This window comes from Aethalodelphis obliquidens, unplaced genomic scaffold (assembly GCF_003676395.1).
Source record: "Aethalodelphis obliquidens isolate GAN/ISIS:26980383/991018 unplaced genomic scaffold, ASM367639v1 scaffold5, whole genome shotgun sequence".
Lineage (NCBI taxonomy): Eukaryota > Metazoa > Chordata > Mammalia > Artiodactyla > Delphinidae > Aethalodelphis > Aethalodelphis obliquidens.
This window is the reverse complement of record NW_020837949.1, coordinates 57,509,584-57,526,350: the sequence shown is the minus strand read 5'-3', so window position 1 is coordinate 57,526,350 and position 16,767 is coordinate 57,509,584. Positions and strand designations below refer to the sequence as shown.

General features: G+C 36.0%; 1 protein-coding gene across 3 annotated transcripts in view; it reads right to left on the bottom strand.

Annotated features, from left to right (window-relative positions):
* Nucleotides 1–16,767, bottom strand: part of CASD1 (CAS1 domain sialic acid O acetyltransferase 1) — a 77,448-nt gene that overhangs the window by 25,050 nt on the left and 35,631 nt on the right. For all 3 annotated transcript variants that reach the window (XM_027102476.1, XM_027102475.1, XM_027102477.1), the window contains 3 exons: nt 3,373–3,492; nt 2,250–2,406; nt 797–876 (listed from right to left, as the gene is read on the bottom strand). In XM_027102476.1, coding sequence (XP_026958277.1) covers nt 797–876; nt 2,250–2,406; nt 3,373–3,492 — 357 coding nt within the window. The remainder of the gene's footprint in view (nt 1–796; nt 877–2,249; nt 2,407–3,372; nt 3,493–16,767) is intronic.

Sequence of the window (16,767 nt, the reverse complement as noted above, 5' to 3'; positions counted from 1 at the left end):
ACACACACACACACACACACACACACACACACACACACCCACACACACACACACACCCACCCACACACACACGCTTATATGGCGTTTTTACCTGGCACAGCCAGATACAAGACAGAGAGTGTTGGAGATGGGAGTAAACTACAGAGTATCTCACAACTATAGGCATTCAAATTACAATATTTTGTTATAAATATCATGCTGACCAAACAATATGTCTGTCTGAAGGACTGACCAGCAGGTAGCAATTTGCCATCCTGCTAAAATAGCTGAGAAAAACCTCAACCATCATAATAGGGGGACAAAAGTTTAGAGATAAGAAAATGACCAAAAGTTTTATTAAGTTAAATGTACTACATATATACAAACCCTTCACTCTGAAGCTGGTTTTATTAACAGCCAAAATTTTACTCTATGCAGTTATGGAAAAATCAAGTTAAATTTTGGTGCCATGAATAATGCACAAACCAAGTTGCAAATTCTCTCAAGAGAATTTTGATCTTCACTTAGTGTCTTATAAGAGGCATTCAATAAAAATTTGATTGATCAAAGTCAACTAAAATGGATTTTGAACAATTGCCAGAGGAAGAGCTTTAAATTGCTCTTACAACAATAACAGTGGTAACAAAAGTAGATAGGTCTCAAAAGAACCACACTGAGTAGTCAGCTACAGAGTGACACTTTTATTACAGTCATTAAAAAATGAGGCTTAAAAAAAGCTCTGACTCGTCTCTCATACTTTAATAGATTTGAAATTTACAATAAAATAGAAAATATAAACCGAAAAGACTATACAAACCTGAGAATATGCCAAAAAACATATACATAACAGCAAGAAGGCTAGTTTCAACAGTAAGCCAAAATGCCAGAAACAATTTCCTAAGAGAGAAAATGTTTAATTTACTAAGAAATGTAAATTTACATTAGAAAACACATTAAATATCTCTATTTAACATATTAATACCCTGCATAGCTCTTAAAAATAATTTAAGGCTGCCTACAGGATACAAAAAATATATCTAAGTAGTATAAATTACAAGTAGGACACGAAGAAAAGGTGGAGGGTCCTTACTAGGAATGAGGCTACAACATTAACCTGATACCCCATATACCTGCTATTTATCCACTATTTTCAATATATTTGAAAATACCTCCTAGATTCAATTATACTATTCATTATTGAAAGTTACAACAAAATTTGGAACAATAGGTTCAATGTAACTCTAACAAACACTCACGTTTAATATAACTTAGATAATACTGCTTAAACATTAAAGTTCTAAGGAGAGAGCTTAAGAACTCCCTAGTGGACTAATTTAACCATAAGATGTATTTTAACATGTGCATATTTTAAATTATGTGTTCACAGTTTATACATACTGATTATCATTTTATTAATATGCTGGGTTTGTGTTGAGGAATGAAACTACAGAGCCTGTCCAAAGACACAAATGGACTTTATTGAACCCTTTCCTGAAGAATTATTTGATATTATAATAAAGTCAACAGAAAATGTTTTTTGATATACAATAGTTGATTGAAAGAGTTAAGTTAAATACATTATTAAAGATAAAAAATTTTCTTTTTCTAAAAAAGGGAGGCTTTTATTTTAATGACATGATCTTGAGGGGAAAAAGCATTAAGATAAACGACTGTGACCTCACTTTGAACATTATCAGACCTGGCTATGTGAAATCTGAAGATGACACCTTCTGGGTACTTAGGTTTCCTTAAACAAAAAACAGGTTTATAATAACTGCTTAAAGGGTTGTCTAGAATATAAACTATATTAGTGATTTTTAAGCTTGTTTGACATAGTGTTTACTCAAAATCTCAATATATATATAAGAAATCAAATAAAGCAGAACTGCCAAGATTGAAGCAGGATGTATGGCCCTGGAGCCCTGTTTGGCTTTCCTCTCTTCTGGCTCTCTCCATTCTGACTCCATACAAGATAGTTTGAAAACGGCTGCACTAGTAGATATGTAAAATGGCTTTGAAAATTTAACTTTAAAAAAGAGAAAACACATACAATATAAATGCAAACTATTGTTCTGCACTGTTATACTACTTGAACTACTTAACTGTAAAATTTTAAAAACATAATTTAAGAACAAAATTTCAAAACGTCAATGCTACACATAAATTTAACCTGTCAACATGTCTCAATAAAAATAATAGCCCCTAGCAACTGAAAAGGAACTTACATTGAAAGAATATATTTATTAACATTAGTAAGAGAGTACATTTACCGTTTGCTTTCTTTTGGATTATCTGTGGCCATAGTGCTAAAGTAACATATATGACCATGAACCATACAGTGACCAAGGGGACAAAGTAATAGAATTGATAAGGCCGATCCATTACTATACATAACACCACTACCAGGAAATTGAGACGAAATAAGACCTATTAAAAAGGAGAAGAAAATGGTTTTCATTCCAGGTATGCATGAAAAGCAGACAGATTCTGACAGAGTATAAATGTTTATTTAAGACTAAAATAACTGTACAAGTATGTTTTACTAATCCCTAAAATCACATTTGTTTTAAAATCATTGTAAAGAGTTGAATATAAAATATTTATGCATCATTATATTAACTGAATCCCAGCAAAGCACCAACCTGAGCTGTCCTTTGGCTACAACTGCCATCTTGTTAAATGCAGCAAAAGAATTATAAACCTCCTTCCTAGAGCTGCAGTTCATAAACAGAGATTAGATTACCTCAACAAAAGGGTGTCCATTTCATCTCTGTCTGATGTTGATTTACCTCATTTGGTATTAAATTGAACATTTTAATAGGTACAAAATAATATTACTCAAATTAAAAATTGTCTTTGAAAAACAAAAGTATCTTTGGGACTTTTGTAACAGTCATTTCAGACAATGTGATGTCAAAGAACACAGAATTTGAGCAGATTAATATTAGAGCTTTATCACTTACAGTGTGACCTTAGGCAAATTATTTAACCTCTCTGAGCCTCAGTGTCTTTGTCTGTAAACATAAAGATCACAACTCAGGGTTGTAATGAAGGGTAAATAAAATAATGTTTACAAACTTCCTAGCACAAGGTAGAAACAAAAAATATTAATCCTCTTCTTAGAGAAAACATAGCATGTTTTAACAATCCCATGTAACTGTACATTTCTACAAAACTAAAGTGAATCAGCAATGTTCTCCCTTTTGCTTTTATTATACATTCATCTAAACTCTATTTTTTCATCCCTCAGTAATGGAAATAACAAAACTTTAAAGTGCTATTTCATAAATTCAAATTATCCATGGCCTTAAAATGGACATATTTATAGTTTCTCCACAGTTAGGCACAAAAGCATGTTGAAATGAAAGAAAACAGATAACCGTGCATTCCTACCTGACATACTCTATGGATTCCAAAGTCTCCTTTGATCCAAAAGTATGAGAAATGCCCATACCCTGTCTGAAATAGATACGCAGCAACCAGAACCCGAATGTGCATGTACACAGGCAAAAACTGTTGACAAAAATAAACAGGTGAAATACATGCTGACATTAACTATACCTAAATTACCATAACCAGTAAATTTAACCAAGATAATGGAGCATCATTATTACTCAGCACTGGCGCAATGAAAAGATTTATTCTCGAAAATTAAGCCTTGTAGCAGGGGTTAAAAAAAGTAGACTTTGGAATTAGAGACCTAGATTCAAATTCTGGTTCTGCCACTCATTAGCTATGTGACTTTAAACTTAAATTTGAGTTTCTAAACTGCAAAATGAGACTATCTTCTCCTTCCTCAAAGGGTCTTGTGAGGAATGAATGAGTTAATAAATGTGAGGCGCTTTGTACATTTCATCCAATTTGAATTAAATATATTATATCCATAATTATTAATCACCATATATATGCTGAATACAAGGTCACTCTGGAGTTCACATTTTCTCAAGAAGATAAAAAACAAAACAAAGGGCTTCCCTGGTGGCGCAGTGGTTAAGAATCCGCCTGCCAATGCAGGGGACGTGGGTTCAAGCCCTGGTCCGGGAAGATCCCACATGCCGCAGAGCAACTAAGCCTGTGCACCACAACTACTGAGCCTACACTCTAGAGCCCACAAGCCATAACTACTGGGCCCGCGAGCCACAACTATTGAAGTCCTCATGCCTAGAGCCTGTGCTCTGCAACAAGAGAAGCCACCACAATGAAAAGCCCGCACACCACAACGAAGAGTAGCCCCCGCTCGCCACAACTAGAGAAAGCCTGCGTGCAGCAACAAAGACCCAGTGCAGCCAAAAATAAATTAAAAAAAAAAATCCTAAATAATTAAAAAAAACAACGCCCCCCAAAATCCTACATTCTTGGCCCCACTAAATATACAGAATTTAGACTTGTAAATAAAATCATCACATGACTACTTAAAATATTTGATTATTCAGCAAAAATTACATTTAAAAAACATGCACGCTTAATTCAGAAATATTATTTCCCTTCTAATCTTATTTTATAAAACAATTTTATTTTACACTCCTGCATGTGTTTCATCTTCACCATGAGTTTTCAGAGCATCACATCTTCACTTCTATCTAAGCTGAAAGAAATACAACATATTTCTAATCTATATTTTATGGGAGTCACTGGAAATATTATTTACAAGTCCTAACTCTCCTAACCTTAGAACACTGTCATGTGTTCTCCCCACCACCTATTAGTCCTTTAGGTGTATAGTCACGATCTCTACAACACAGGCAGTGTACTGCTTTTTAAAATGATCTTTAACAGGCTTGTTTAGTGACATCCAACCTTTGTAATTATAAAGCCATTCTTTTAGGAATAATTACTAAGTCTATGTAAACATTTTTTTGGCTTCTATTTTATAGACTCATCTGATCACCTCTGTAATTATCCAGCATTAACACTGGTTATGGCCATTTTAGTTTAACATGTCTTCCCTAAGTGATACTTTGTAGGATAAAATTACTTTATAAGGCCTCGAACATATGCATCTTTTGTATATATCCTCGAATGCATTCTTGAACACATCTTTTTCTTTTCTGAGGGATAACATTTTTTTCTGGAAGGAAAACCCCCTGAATTATAATGTCATAAATTCTTCAACATAGTCTCCACTCTAGCCAAACTGTTAGATTCTCTGTCTCCTAAACTGGTCTTTCTTGTACTTTCCTGTCACCTCTCCTTTGTTTATCTGTTCTTTATACCCTGGAATGTTCTCCTAACCACATTTTGTTTATACAAATACTATCCGTCTTTAGAGCCCTGGTCAAATTTTCCATTCTTTTACTCTCAGATGAAAGTCATTTCTCCTTTTGAGTTCCTTTAAGCACCAACAATCTATATATTAGAGTTTATATTTATTGCTTTTCATCATTAGTTCTTTTTAAATGTCTTATCTCATCATTAGATCAGAAATTTTCAATGAAGGTGTAACATATTAGAATCACTGGGATGAAAGTGGGAATACAGTATTGAAACAGCCTCAAAACTTATCTAACCTAAACCTGTATCTTTACCTCATTCTTGAATGCACTCTAAAATATTCCCTTCAAGGGCCTCCCTGGTGGCACAGTGGTTGAGAGTCTGCCTGCCGATGCAGGGGACACGGGTTCGTGCCCCAGTCCAGGAAGATCCCACATGCAGCGGAGTGGCTGGGCCAGTGAGCCATGGCCGCTGGGCCTGCGCGCCCGGAGCCTGTGCTCCGCAACGGGAGCAACAGGAGAGGCCACAACAGTGAGAGGCCCGCATACCATTAAAAAAACCAAACCAAAACAAAAATTCCCTTCAAGTATTTGAGCACCTTTTAATAGCAGAAAACACACAAATTCCCAAGGCAATCCATACCATTTTCAGATGGTCATTAATTGCTATAAAGTTCCTTTTCATGAAAAGTTGAAATCAAACTCTATGTAAAAGCTACCAAATTAAGCTGTCTAGGGCAGTGCTGTGTGATGAAAATAAACTGTGAGCCACATGGTAAATTTTTAATGTGGCTGCCAGACATTTAAACAATTAAAAGAAATAAGTGACTGCCAGGTTCCTGGGATCCAGGGACAACTTCCCCCGGAGAACGCACAGCGAGCCTCAGGCTGGTGTAACATCATGCTGGCCTCTGCCGCCGCAGGCTCGCCCTGCACTCTGCGCCCCTCCCTCCCCCCCCGCCCCCGGCCTGAGTAAGCCAGAGCCCCCAGATCAGCGGCTCCTTTATCCCTGTCCTGTCTGAGCAAAAAACAGATGCCCTCCAGCGACCTACATGCAGAGGCGGGGCCAAATCCAAAGCTGAGCCCCTGGGAGCTGTGAGAACAAAGAAGAGAAAGGGGAATCTCTCCCAGCAGCCTCAGAAGCAGCGGATTGAAGTTCCACAATCAACTTGATGTCTGTGGAATACATGAATAGACAACAAATCATCCCAAATTGAGGAGGTGGACTTTGAGAGCAAGATTTATGATTTTTTCCCCTTTTCCTCTTTTTGTGAGTGTGTATGTGTATGCTTCTGTGTGAGATTTTGTCTCTATAGCTTTGCTTCCACCATTTGTCCTAGGGTTCTATCCGTCCTTTTTTTTCCTTAAATTTTTTTCTTAATAATTTTAATAACTTTATTTTATTTTACTTTATCTTATTTCTTTCTTTCTTTCTTTCCTTCCTTCCCTCCTTTAGACAACGAATCATCCCAAACTGAGGAGGTGGACTTTGAGAGCAAGATTTATTCCCCTTTTCCTCTTCTTGTGAGTGTGTATGTGTATGCTTCTGTGTGAGATTTTGTCTGTATAGCTTTGCTTCCACCATTTGTCCTAAGGTTCTATCCGTCTGTTGTTTTTTTTAATTTTTTTCTTAATAATTATTTCTTAATTTAATAACTTTATTTTATTTTACTTTATTTTATCTTACTTTATCTTCTTTCTTTCTTTTTTCCTTCCTTCCCTCCTTCCTTCCTCCCACTGTCCCTCCCTCCCTCCTTCCTTTCTTTCTTTCCTTCTCTTTCTTTCCTTCTTTCTTTCTTTCTTCCTTCCTTCCTTCCCGCCTTTCTTTCTTTCTTTCTTCCTACTTCTACTAATTCTTTCTACTTTTTCTCCCTTTTATTCTGAGCCGTGTGCAGGAAAGGCTCTTGGTGCTGCAGCCAGGAGTCAGTACTGTGCCTCTGAGGTGGGAGGGCCATTTCAGGACACTGGTCCACAAGAGACCTCCCAGCTCCACATAATATCAAACGGTGAAAATCTCCCAGAGATCTCCATCTCAACACCAGCATCCAGCTTCACTCAACGACCAGCAAGCTACAGTGCTGGACACCCTATGCCAAACAACTAGCAAGACAGGAACACAACCCCACCCATTAGCAGAGAGGCTGCCTAAAATCATAATAAGTCCACAGACACCCCAAAACACACCACCAGACGTGGACCTGCCCACCAGAGAGACAAGATCCAGCCTCATCCACCGGAACACAGGCACTAGTCCCCTCCACCAGGAGGTCTACACAACCCAATGAACCAACCTTAGCCACTGGGAACAGACACCAAAAACAACGGGAACTACGAACCTGCAGCCTGCAAAAAGGAGACCCCAAACACAGTAAGATAAGCAAAATGAGAAGACAGAAAAACACACAGCAGATTAAGGAGCAAGATAAAAATGCACCAGACCTAACAAATGAAGAGGAAATAGGCAGTCTACCTGAAAAAGAATTCAGAATAATGATAGTAAAGATGATCCAAAATCCTGGAAATAGAATAGACAAAATGCAAGAAACATTTAACAAGGAAGTAGAAGAACTAAAGATGAAACAACAATGATGAACAACGCAATAAATGAAATGAAAAATACTCTAGATGGGATCAATAGCAGAATAACTGAGGCAGAAGAATGGATAAGTGACCTGGAAGATAAAATAGTGGAAATAACTACTGCAGAGCAGAATAAAAAAGAATGAAAAAAACTGAGGACAGTCTCAGAGACCTCTGGGACAACATTAAATGCACCAACATTCAAATTATAGGGGTTCCAGAAAAAGAAGAGAAAAAGAAAGGGACTGAGAAGATATTTGAAGAGATTATAGTTGAAAACTTCCCTAATATGGGAAAGGAAATAGTTAATCAAGTCCAGGAAGCACAGAGAGTCCCATACAGGATAAAACCAAGGAGAAATATGCCAAGACACATATTAATCAAACTGTCAAAAATTAAATACATAGAAAGCATATTAAAAGCAGCAAGGGAAAAACAACAAATACCACACAAGGGAATCCCCATAAGGTTAACAGCTGATCTCTCAGCAGAAACTCTGTAAGCCAGAAGTGAGTGGCAGGACATACTGAAAGTGATGAAGGAGAAAAACCTGCCACCAAGATTACTCTACCCAGCAAGGATATCATTCAGATTTGATGGAGAAATTAAGACCTTCACAGACAAGCAAAAGCTGAGAGAGTTCAGCACCACCAAACCAGCTTTACAACAAATGCTAAAGGAACTTCTCTAGGCAAGAAACACAAGAGAAGGAAAAGACGTACAATAAACGCACCCAAAACAATTTAGAAAATGGGAATAGGAACATACATATCAATAATTACCTTAAATGTAAATGGAGTAAATGCTCCCACCAAAAGACAGAGATTGGCTGAATGGATACAAAAACAAAACCCATATATATGCTGTCTACAAGAGACCCACTTCAGACCTAGAGACACATACAGACTGAAAGTAAGGGGATGGAAAAAGATATTCCATGCAAAAGAAAACCAAAAGAAAGCTGGAGTAGCAATTCTCACATCAGACAAAACAGACTTTAAAATAAAGACTATTAGACAAAGAAGGACACTACATAATGATCAAGGGATCGACCAAGAAGAAGATATAACAATTGTAAATATTTATGCACGCAACATAGGAGCACCTCAATACATAAGGCAAATACTAACAGCCATAAAAGGGGAAATCGACAGTAACACTTTCATAGTAGGGGACTTTAACACTCCACTTTCACCCATGGACAGATCATCCAAAATGAAAATAAATAAGGAAACACAAGCTTTAAATGATACATTAAACAAGATGGACTTAATTGATATTTATAGGACACTCCATCCAAAAACAACAGAATACACATTTTTCTCAAGTGCTCATGGAACATTCTCCAGGATAGATCATATCTTGGGTCACAAATCAAGCCTTGGCAAATTTAAGAAAACTGAAATTCTATCAAGTTTCTTTTCCGACCACAACGCCATAAGACCAGATATCAATTACAGGAAAAGATCTGTAAAAAATACAAACACATGGAGGCTAAACAATACACTACTTAATAACGAAGTGATCACTGAAGAAATCAAAGAGGAAATAAAAAACTACCTAGAAACAGATGACAATGGAGACACGACGACCCAAAACGTATGGGATGCAGCAAAAGCAGTTCTAAGAGGGAAGTTTATAGCAATACAAGCCCACCTTAAGAAACAGGAAACGTCTCGAATAAACAACCTAACCTTGCACCTAAAGCAATTAGAGAAAGGAGAACAAAAGCCCCCAAAGTTAGCAGAAGGAAAAAAATCATAAAAATCAGATCAGAAATAAATGAAAAAGAAATGAAGGAAACAATAACAAAGATCAATAAAACTAAAAGCTGGTTCTTTAAGATAAACAAAATTGATAAACCATTAGCCAGACTCATCAAAAACAAAGGGAGAAGACTCAAATCAGTAGAATTAGAAATGAAAAAGGAGAAGTAACAACTGACACTGCAGAAATACAAAAGATCATGAGAGATTACTACAAGCAACTCTATGCCAATAAAATGGACAACCTGGAAGAAATGGACAAATTCTTAGAAAGGCACAACCTGCCAAGACTGAATCAGGAAGAAATAGAAAATATGAACAGATCAATCACAAGCACTGAAATTGAAACTGTGATTAAAAATCTTCCAACAAACAAAAGCCAAGTACCAGATGGCTTCACAGGCCAATTCTATCAAACATTTAGAGAAGAGCTAATACCTATCCTTCTCCAACTCTTCCAAAATACAGCAGAGGGAGGAACACTCCCAAACTCATTCTATGAGGCCACCATCACCTTGATACCAAAACCAGACAAGGATGTCACAAAGAAAGAAAACTACAGGCCAATATCACTGATGAACATAGATGCAAAAATCCTCAACAAAATACTAGCAAACAGAATCCAACAGCACATTAAAAGGATCATACACCATGATCAAGTGGGGTTTATTCCAGGAATGCAAGGATCCTTCAATATATGGAAATCAATCAATGTGATAAACCATATTAACAAATTGAAGGAGAAAAACCATATGATCATCTCAATAGATGCAGAGAAAGCTTTCAACAAAATTCAACACCCATTTATGATAAAAACCCTGCAGAAAGTAGGCATAGAGGGAACTTACCTCAACATAATAAAGGCCATATATGACAAACCCACACCCAATATCATCCTCAATGGTGAAAAACTGAAAGCATTTCCACTAAGATCAGGAACAAGACAAGGTTGCCCACTTTCACCACTTTTATTCAACATAGTTTTGGAAGTTTTAGCCACAGCAATCGGAGAAGAAAAGGAAATAAAAGGAATCCATATCGGAAAAGAAGAAAAAAGGTGTCACTGTTTGCAGATGACATGATACTATTCACAGAGAATCCTAAAGATGCTACCAGAAAACTACTAGAGCTAAGCAATGAATTTGGTAAAGTAGCAGGATACAAAATTAATGCACAGAAATCTCTGGCATTCCTATACACTAATGATGAAAAATCTAAAGCGAAATCAAGAAAACACTCCCATTTACCACTGCAACAAAAAGAATAAAATATCTAGGAATAAACATACCTAAGGAGACAAAAGACCTGTATGCACAAAATTATAAGACACTGATGAAAGAAATTAAAGATGATAGAAATAGATGGAGAGATATACCATGCTCTTGGACTGGAAGATTCAACATTATGAAAATTACTACCGAAAGCAAGCTACAGATTCAATACAATCCCTATCAAACTACCACTGGCATTTTTCACAGAACTAGAACAAAAAATTTCACAATTTGTATGGAAACACAAAAGACCCCGAAGAGCCAAAGCAATCTTGAGAACAAAAAACGGAGCTGGAGGAATCAGGCTCCCTGACTTCAGACTATGTTACAAAGCTACAGTAATCAAGACAGTATGGTACTGGCACAAAAACAGAAAGATAGATCAATGGAACAGGATAGAAAGCCCAGAGATAAACCCACACACATATGGTCACCTTATCTTTGATAAAGGAGGCAGGAATGTACAGTGGAGAAAGGAGAGCCTCTTCAATAAGTGGTGCTGGGAAAACTGGACAGGTACATGTAAAAGTATGAGATTAGATCACTCCCTAACACCATACACAAAAATAAGCACAAAATGGATTAAAGACCTAAATGTAAGGCCAGAAACTATCAAACTCTTAGAGGAAAACATAGGCAGAACACTGTATGACATAAATCACAGCAAGATCCTTTTTGACCCACCTCCAAGAGAAATGGAAATAAAAACAAAAATAGATAAATGGGACCTAATGAAACTTCAAAGCTTTTGCATAACAAAGGAAACCATAAACAAGACCAAAAGACAACCCTCAGAATGGGAGAAAATATTTGCAAATGAAGCAACCGACAAAGGATTAATCTCCAAAATTTACAAGCAGCTCATGCAACTCAATAACAAGAAAACAAACAACCCAATCCAAAAATGGGCAGAAGACCTAAATAGACATTTCTCCAAAGAAGATATACAGACTGCCAACAAACACATGAAAGAATGCTCAACATCATTAATCATTAGAGAAATGCAAATCAAAACTACAATGAGATATCATCTCACACCAGTCAGAATGGCCATCATCAAAAAATCTAGAAACAATAAATGCTGGAGAGGGTGTGGAGAAAAGGGAACACTCTTGCACTGCTGGTGGGAATGTGAATTGGTTCAGCCACTATGGAGAACAGTATGGAGGTTCCTTAAAAAACTACCAATAGAACTACCATATGACCCAGCAATCCCACTACTGGGCATATACCCTGAGAAAACCAAAATTCAAAAAGAGTCATGTACCAAAATGTTCATTGTAGCTCTATTTACAATAGCCCGGAGATGGAAACAACCTAAGTGCCTGTCATCGAATGAATGGATAAAGAAGATGTGGCACATATATACAATGGAATATTACTCAGCCATAAAAAGAAATGAAATTGAGCAATTTGTAATGAGGTGGATAGAGCCAGAGTGTGTCATACAGAGTGAAGTAAGTCAGAAAGAGGAAGACAAATACCGTATGCTAACACATATATATGGAATTTAAGAAAAAAAAATGTCATGAAGAACCTAGGGGTAAGACAGGAATAAAGACACAGACCTACTGGAGAACGGACTTGAGGATATGGGGAGAGGGAAGGGTGAGCTGTGACAGGGCGAGGGAGAGTCATGGACATATACACACTAACAAACATAAGGTATATAGCTAGTGGGAAGCAGCCGCATAGTACAGGGATATCAGCTCGGTGCTTTGTGACTGCTTGGAGGGGTGGGATAGGGAGGGTGGGAGGGAGGGAGACGCAAGAGGGAAGCGATATGGGAACATATGTATATGTATAACTGATTCACTTTGTTATAAAGCAGAAACTAACACACCATTGTAAAGCAATTATACCCCAATAAAGATGTTAAAAAGGAAAAAAAAACAAAACAATAAACAAACAACCCAATCCAAAAATGGGCAGAAGACCTAAATAGACATTTCTCCAAAGAAGATATACAGACTGCCAACAAACATGTGAAAGAATGCTCAACATCATTAATCATTAGGGAAATGCAAATCAAAACTACAATGAGATATTATCTCACACCAGTCAGAATGGCCATCATCAAAATATCTAGAAACAATAAATGCTGGAGAGGGTGTGGTGAAAAGGGAATGCTCCTGCACTGCTGGTGGGAATGTGAATTGGTACAGCCACTATGGAGAACAGTATGGAGGTTCCTTAAAAAACTACAAATAGAACTACCATATGACCCAGCAATCCCACTACTGGGCATATACCCTGAGAAGACCATAATTCAAAAAGTGTCATGTACCAAAATGTTCATTGCAGCTCTATTTACAATAGCCTGGAGATGGAAACAACCTAAGTGCCCATCATCAGATGAATGGATAAAGAAGATGTGGCACATATATACAGTGGAATATTACTCAGCCATAAAAAAAACGAAATTGAGCTCTTTGTAATGAGGTGGATAGACCTAGAGTGTGTCATACAGAGTGAAGTAAGTCAGAAAGAGAAAGACAAATACCGTATGCTAACACATATATATGGAATTTAAGAAAAAAAAATGTCATGAAGAACTTAGGGGTAAGACAGGAATAAAGACAGACCTACTGGAGAACGGACTTGAAGATATGGGGAGGGGGAAGGGTGAGCTGTGACAAAGCGAGAGAGAGGCACGGACACATATACACTACCAAACGTAAAATAGACAGCTAGTGGGAAGCAGCCGCATAGCACAGGGAGATCAGCTCGGTGCTTTGTGACCGCCTGGAGGGGTGGGATAGGGAGGGTGGGAGGGAGGAAGATTCAAGAGGGAAGAGATATGGGAACATATGTATATCTGATTCACTTTGTTATAAAGCAGAAACTAACACACCACTGTAAAGCAATTATACCCCAATAAAGATGTTAAAAAAATAAATAAAATAAAATGCCTATATGAAAAAAAAGAAATAAGTGAAATTAATTTTAATAAACACATTTAATTTAATTCAATATATCCAAAATATTATCATTCTGACATATAGCATGATATTTCATATTCTTTCATACTAAGCTTTTGAACTTTGTATGCATTTACCATAATTAATCATACTTAATCTCATATATATTTCACATTTACCGCACGTCTGAATTCTGACTAGCTACATTTCAAGTGCTCAATGGCCACATGTGGTTAGTGGCCACCAAAATGGACAGTCTAACTCTAGAGCCATATGCACGCAGTTAATCACTTTTACATCTGATAGTTCTATGAACAGCTGAAAACAGATGTCAACCGAGGCTAACCATTCCCAATTACTTGAACCACTCTCCATAATGCATGCTTTCGAGCCCCTTCAAGACTGGGTCTGGGCCTACAATATTGAGACTTGGTTATATTTAAACAGTAAATACAACCATTTAAATTGAATTTAAACACTATCAGAACAATTTGCCAAGTTTCTACCAATGTTGGATTATTACAAATTTCATGTAATAGTTCTCCCAAGTTTTTAAGATATTTTAAACCAACAGAAAAGTTGCAAGAATAGTACAACGAACAACTATTTACCATGCTGAACTATTTAAAAGTATTTGCAGACCATGTGTCTGCAAATTTAGACCATCATCCCTAAATATCTTAGCAAGTATCACCTAAGAAGAAAGAACAGTTTCTTGTATAGTTCTTATATTATCATTATAATACCCATGAAATTAAATATAAATAAAATAGTATCTACTGTATAATCCATATATGAATTTCCTTGATTGTCCCAGTGATATCCTTTATGATTAAAACAATTTTTTTTTCATTTAGGAACCTTGAACCAAGAATCACACATTGCATTTAGTTTTCATTCCGCTTTAGTCTCCTTTAATTCGAATTGTTTTCCTTTTTGTCTTTCAGGAGTCAAGTACTACTTACAACAAAATTTTAGTATTAAAAGTGTATTGAGAATCCAATTTCATTAGAATTAATAGGCTGACTGCTGGTTCTCTTCTTTTTCTAGCCCCAAATATTTTCCCTGAAGACCTTTTACTTAGGTCCCTTCATGGAAGTTATTTACAAACTCTCAAAGGAGAAAAAGCCACAATGTAACACAAAATCATCTACTGTATATACCTAACTTGCTGCACTCTCTGTATTTAATTCACAATATTTTATTCATATCTGATATAAGTTATGTTTAAAAGAATGTTTACACCAACAATTGCAATCTACCAGACCATCTGGATTATTTTAATAATTCTCTGTAATTTTTGACATAGTTTCTATTTTACTATAAAAACATGGCACAACTAAAGTCTGACATATTTTACTCAAAATAAAAAAGCATTAAGATTAGGTAATTAAAATAATCATGACCATTAAAAAGTTTTTAATGAGGGTAATCCCACAAATATCCAAGAATCAAGTCCTCAAATACATTATAACCCATGCTAATAATGCTTTGCCAGTGTAGATACAGGTAATTTTTAACCACAAAATTCTATATAAACGAACAGGGATATGTTAATTAATTATAACTGATCTGTTAATGAAAAGTATGTCCTTCCAGAATATAGATGTTTTTAAACTGTAACTTAGAATGTATTGGGATATAGTCTAAGATGTATTAGAATGCTAACTTGAGAAATAATTATAATAGAATGCCAAATTGCTTTCATCCTTTTATGATCCAAATCTTTTCTGGAATCAATGAGTTAAAGAACTGAATCTGCCATTAATTCTTTCTGATTTTTTTTTTTTTACACAGTACTATTACCCTTTATATGTCAGCAATTAATTATGTCTTAAGTGGCATTCTCTTAAAACAAAACCCTCCCCCACCCCCTTCAAATTAAACTAATCTTTCTTCATATGTCAGAGATATTTCTATGATTCAATATTCATCTTTACTTTTTAGAAAATCTGCTAAATTTATCCTACAAATTCTGAACTGGGCTTATGAACTAATTCTTACTATCTTCATCTCTCCTTGCTTTGGATCTCTTTTATTGTCTTGGTTCTTCCACAGTTACCTGAATTCACTAGGTCCCCTTCAGCTGCAGTGTCACAGGAGTTTTACTGTTGTCACAAATATACATATCATAGCCATACAATTTCAGTAAAAATTATACCTCTTCCTCTGCCTTTTGCCCTTCAAACGAGCCATCCATGAAATCACCAGTAATTTTTGAAAATAATAAAGAGACTTAATGAAGAATAACGTTAGTATTTTCTAATTGTTAGAGATATCTGAAAAACCCTAGTATTATTCATCTTCTTAACTGCTGCAATGGAAATTTCAAAATACTCCTTTCTGGGCAACACTCCCCTATTATCTCAACATTGACTCAATGTTAAACGGAATCACTGATTCTATGTTAAGTTACTGTTTACAGATGTGTGCTTTATATAAGCAAATAAAGCAATAAAAACCAGTTCAGTAGTTCCCAAATTATGAAAGAACTTGTTAAATTTTTAAAACATATTTTATAGAAATCAGTTTGTACCTTCCCTATAAATAAACTTGTGTGAAAGTGGTTATTAGATATCTAGGTTTACTCTTAAAAGCTTGTTTTAAATGTATGTAGCTGTATGTTACAATTCTGAACACATTTTTTCTACCCCTACCAAATCCAAGATGTCCCCAAATCATGAGAATCCAAAGTCTAAAAGACATAAAAAGACACCTACGGCTAAGGGAAAAATGATTTTGTCTAGGTACAGAGGGCACTAGGTGAGCAAAGGAAGGGTCCTCCATCTCATGGAAGTGGTAATACTTATGAAGTATGGCACATAATACATGGTCAACAACAGCAGACCATGGGTATCTGAGTACTCTGAATACTGGGGCAAGAGAGTTCTAAGTTTTTAAACTTTAAAAATATAAAAATGGTTGGTCAAACTTCCTAACATACAGTGAAGGATAGAATATAAAATATAATCATCTAATTTGATTTCTTTTAATAGTAACTTGCCTATTTTAAATCCTTTGCAATTAAGTATCATCTAGA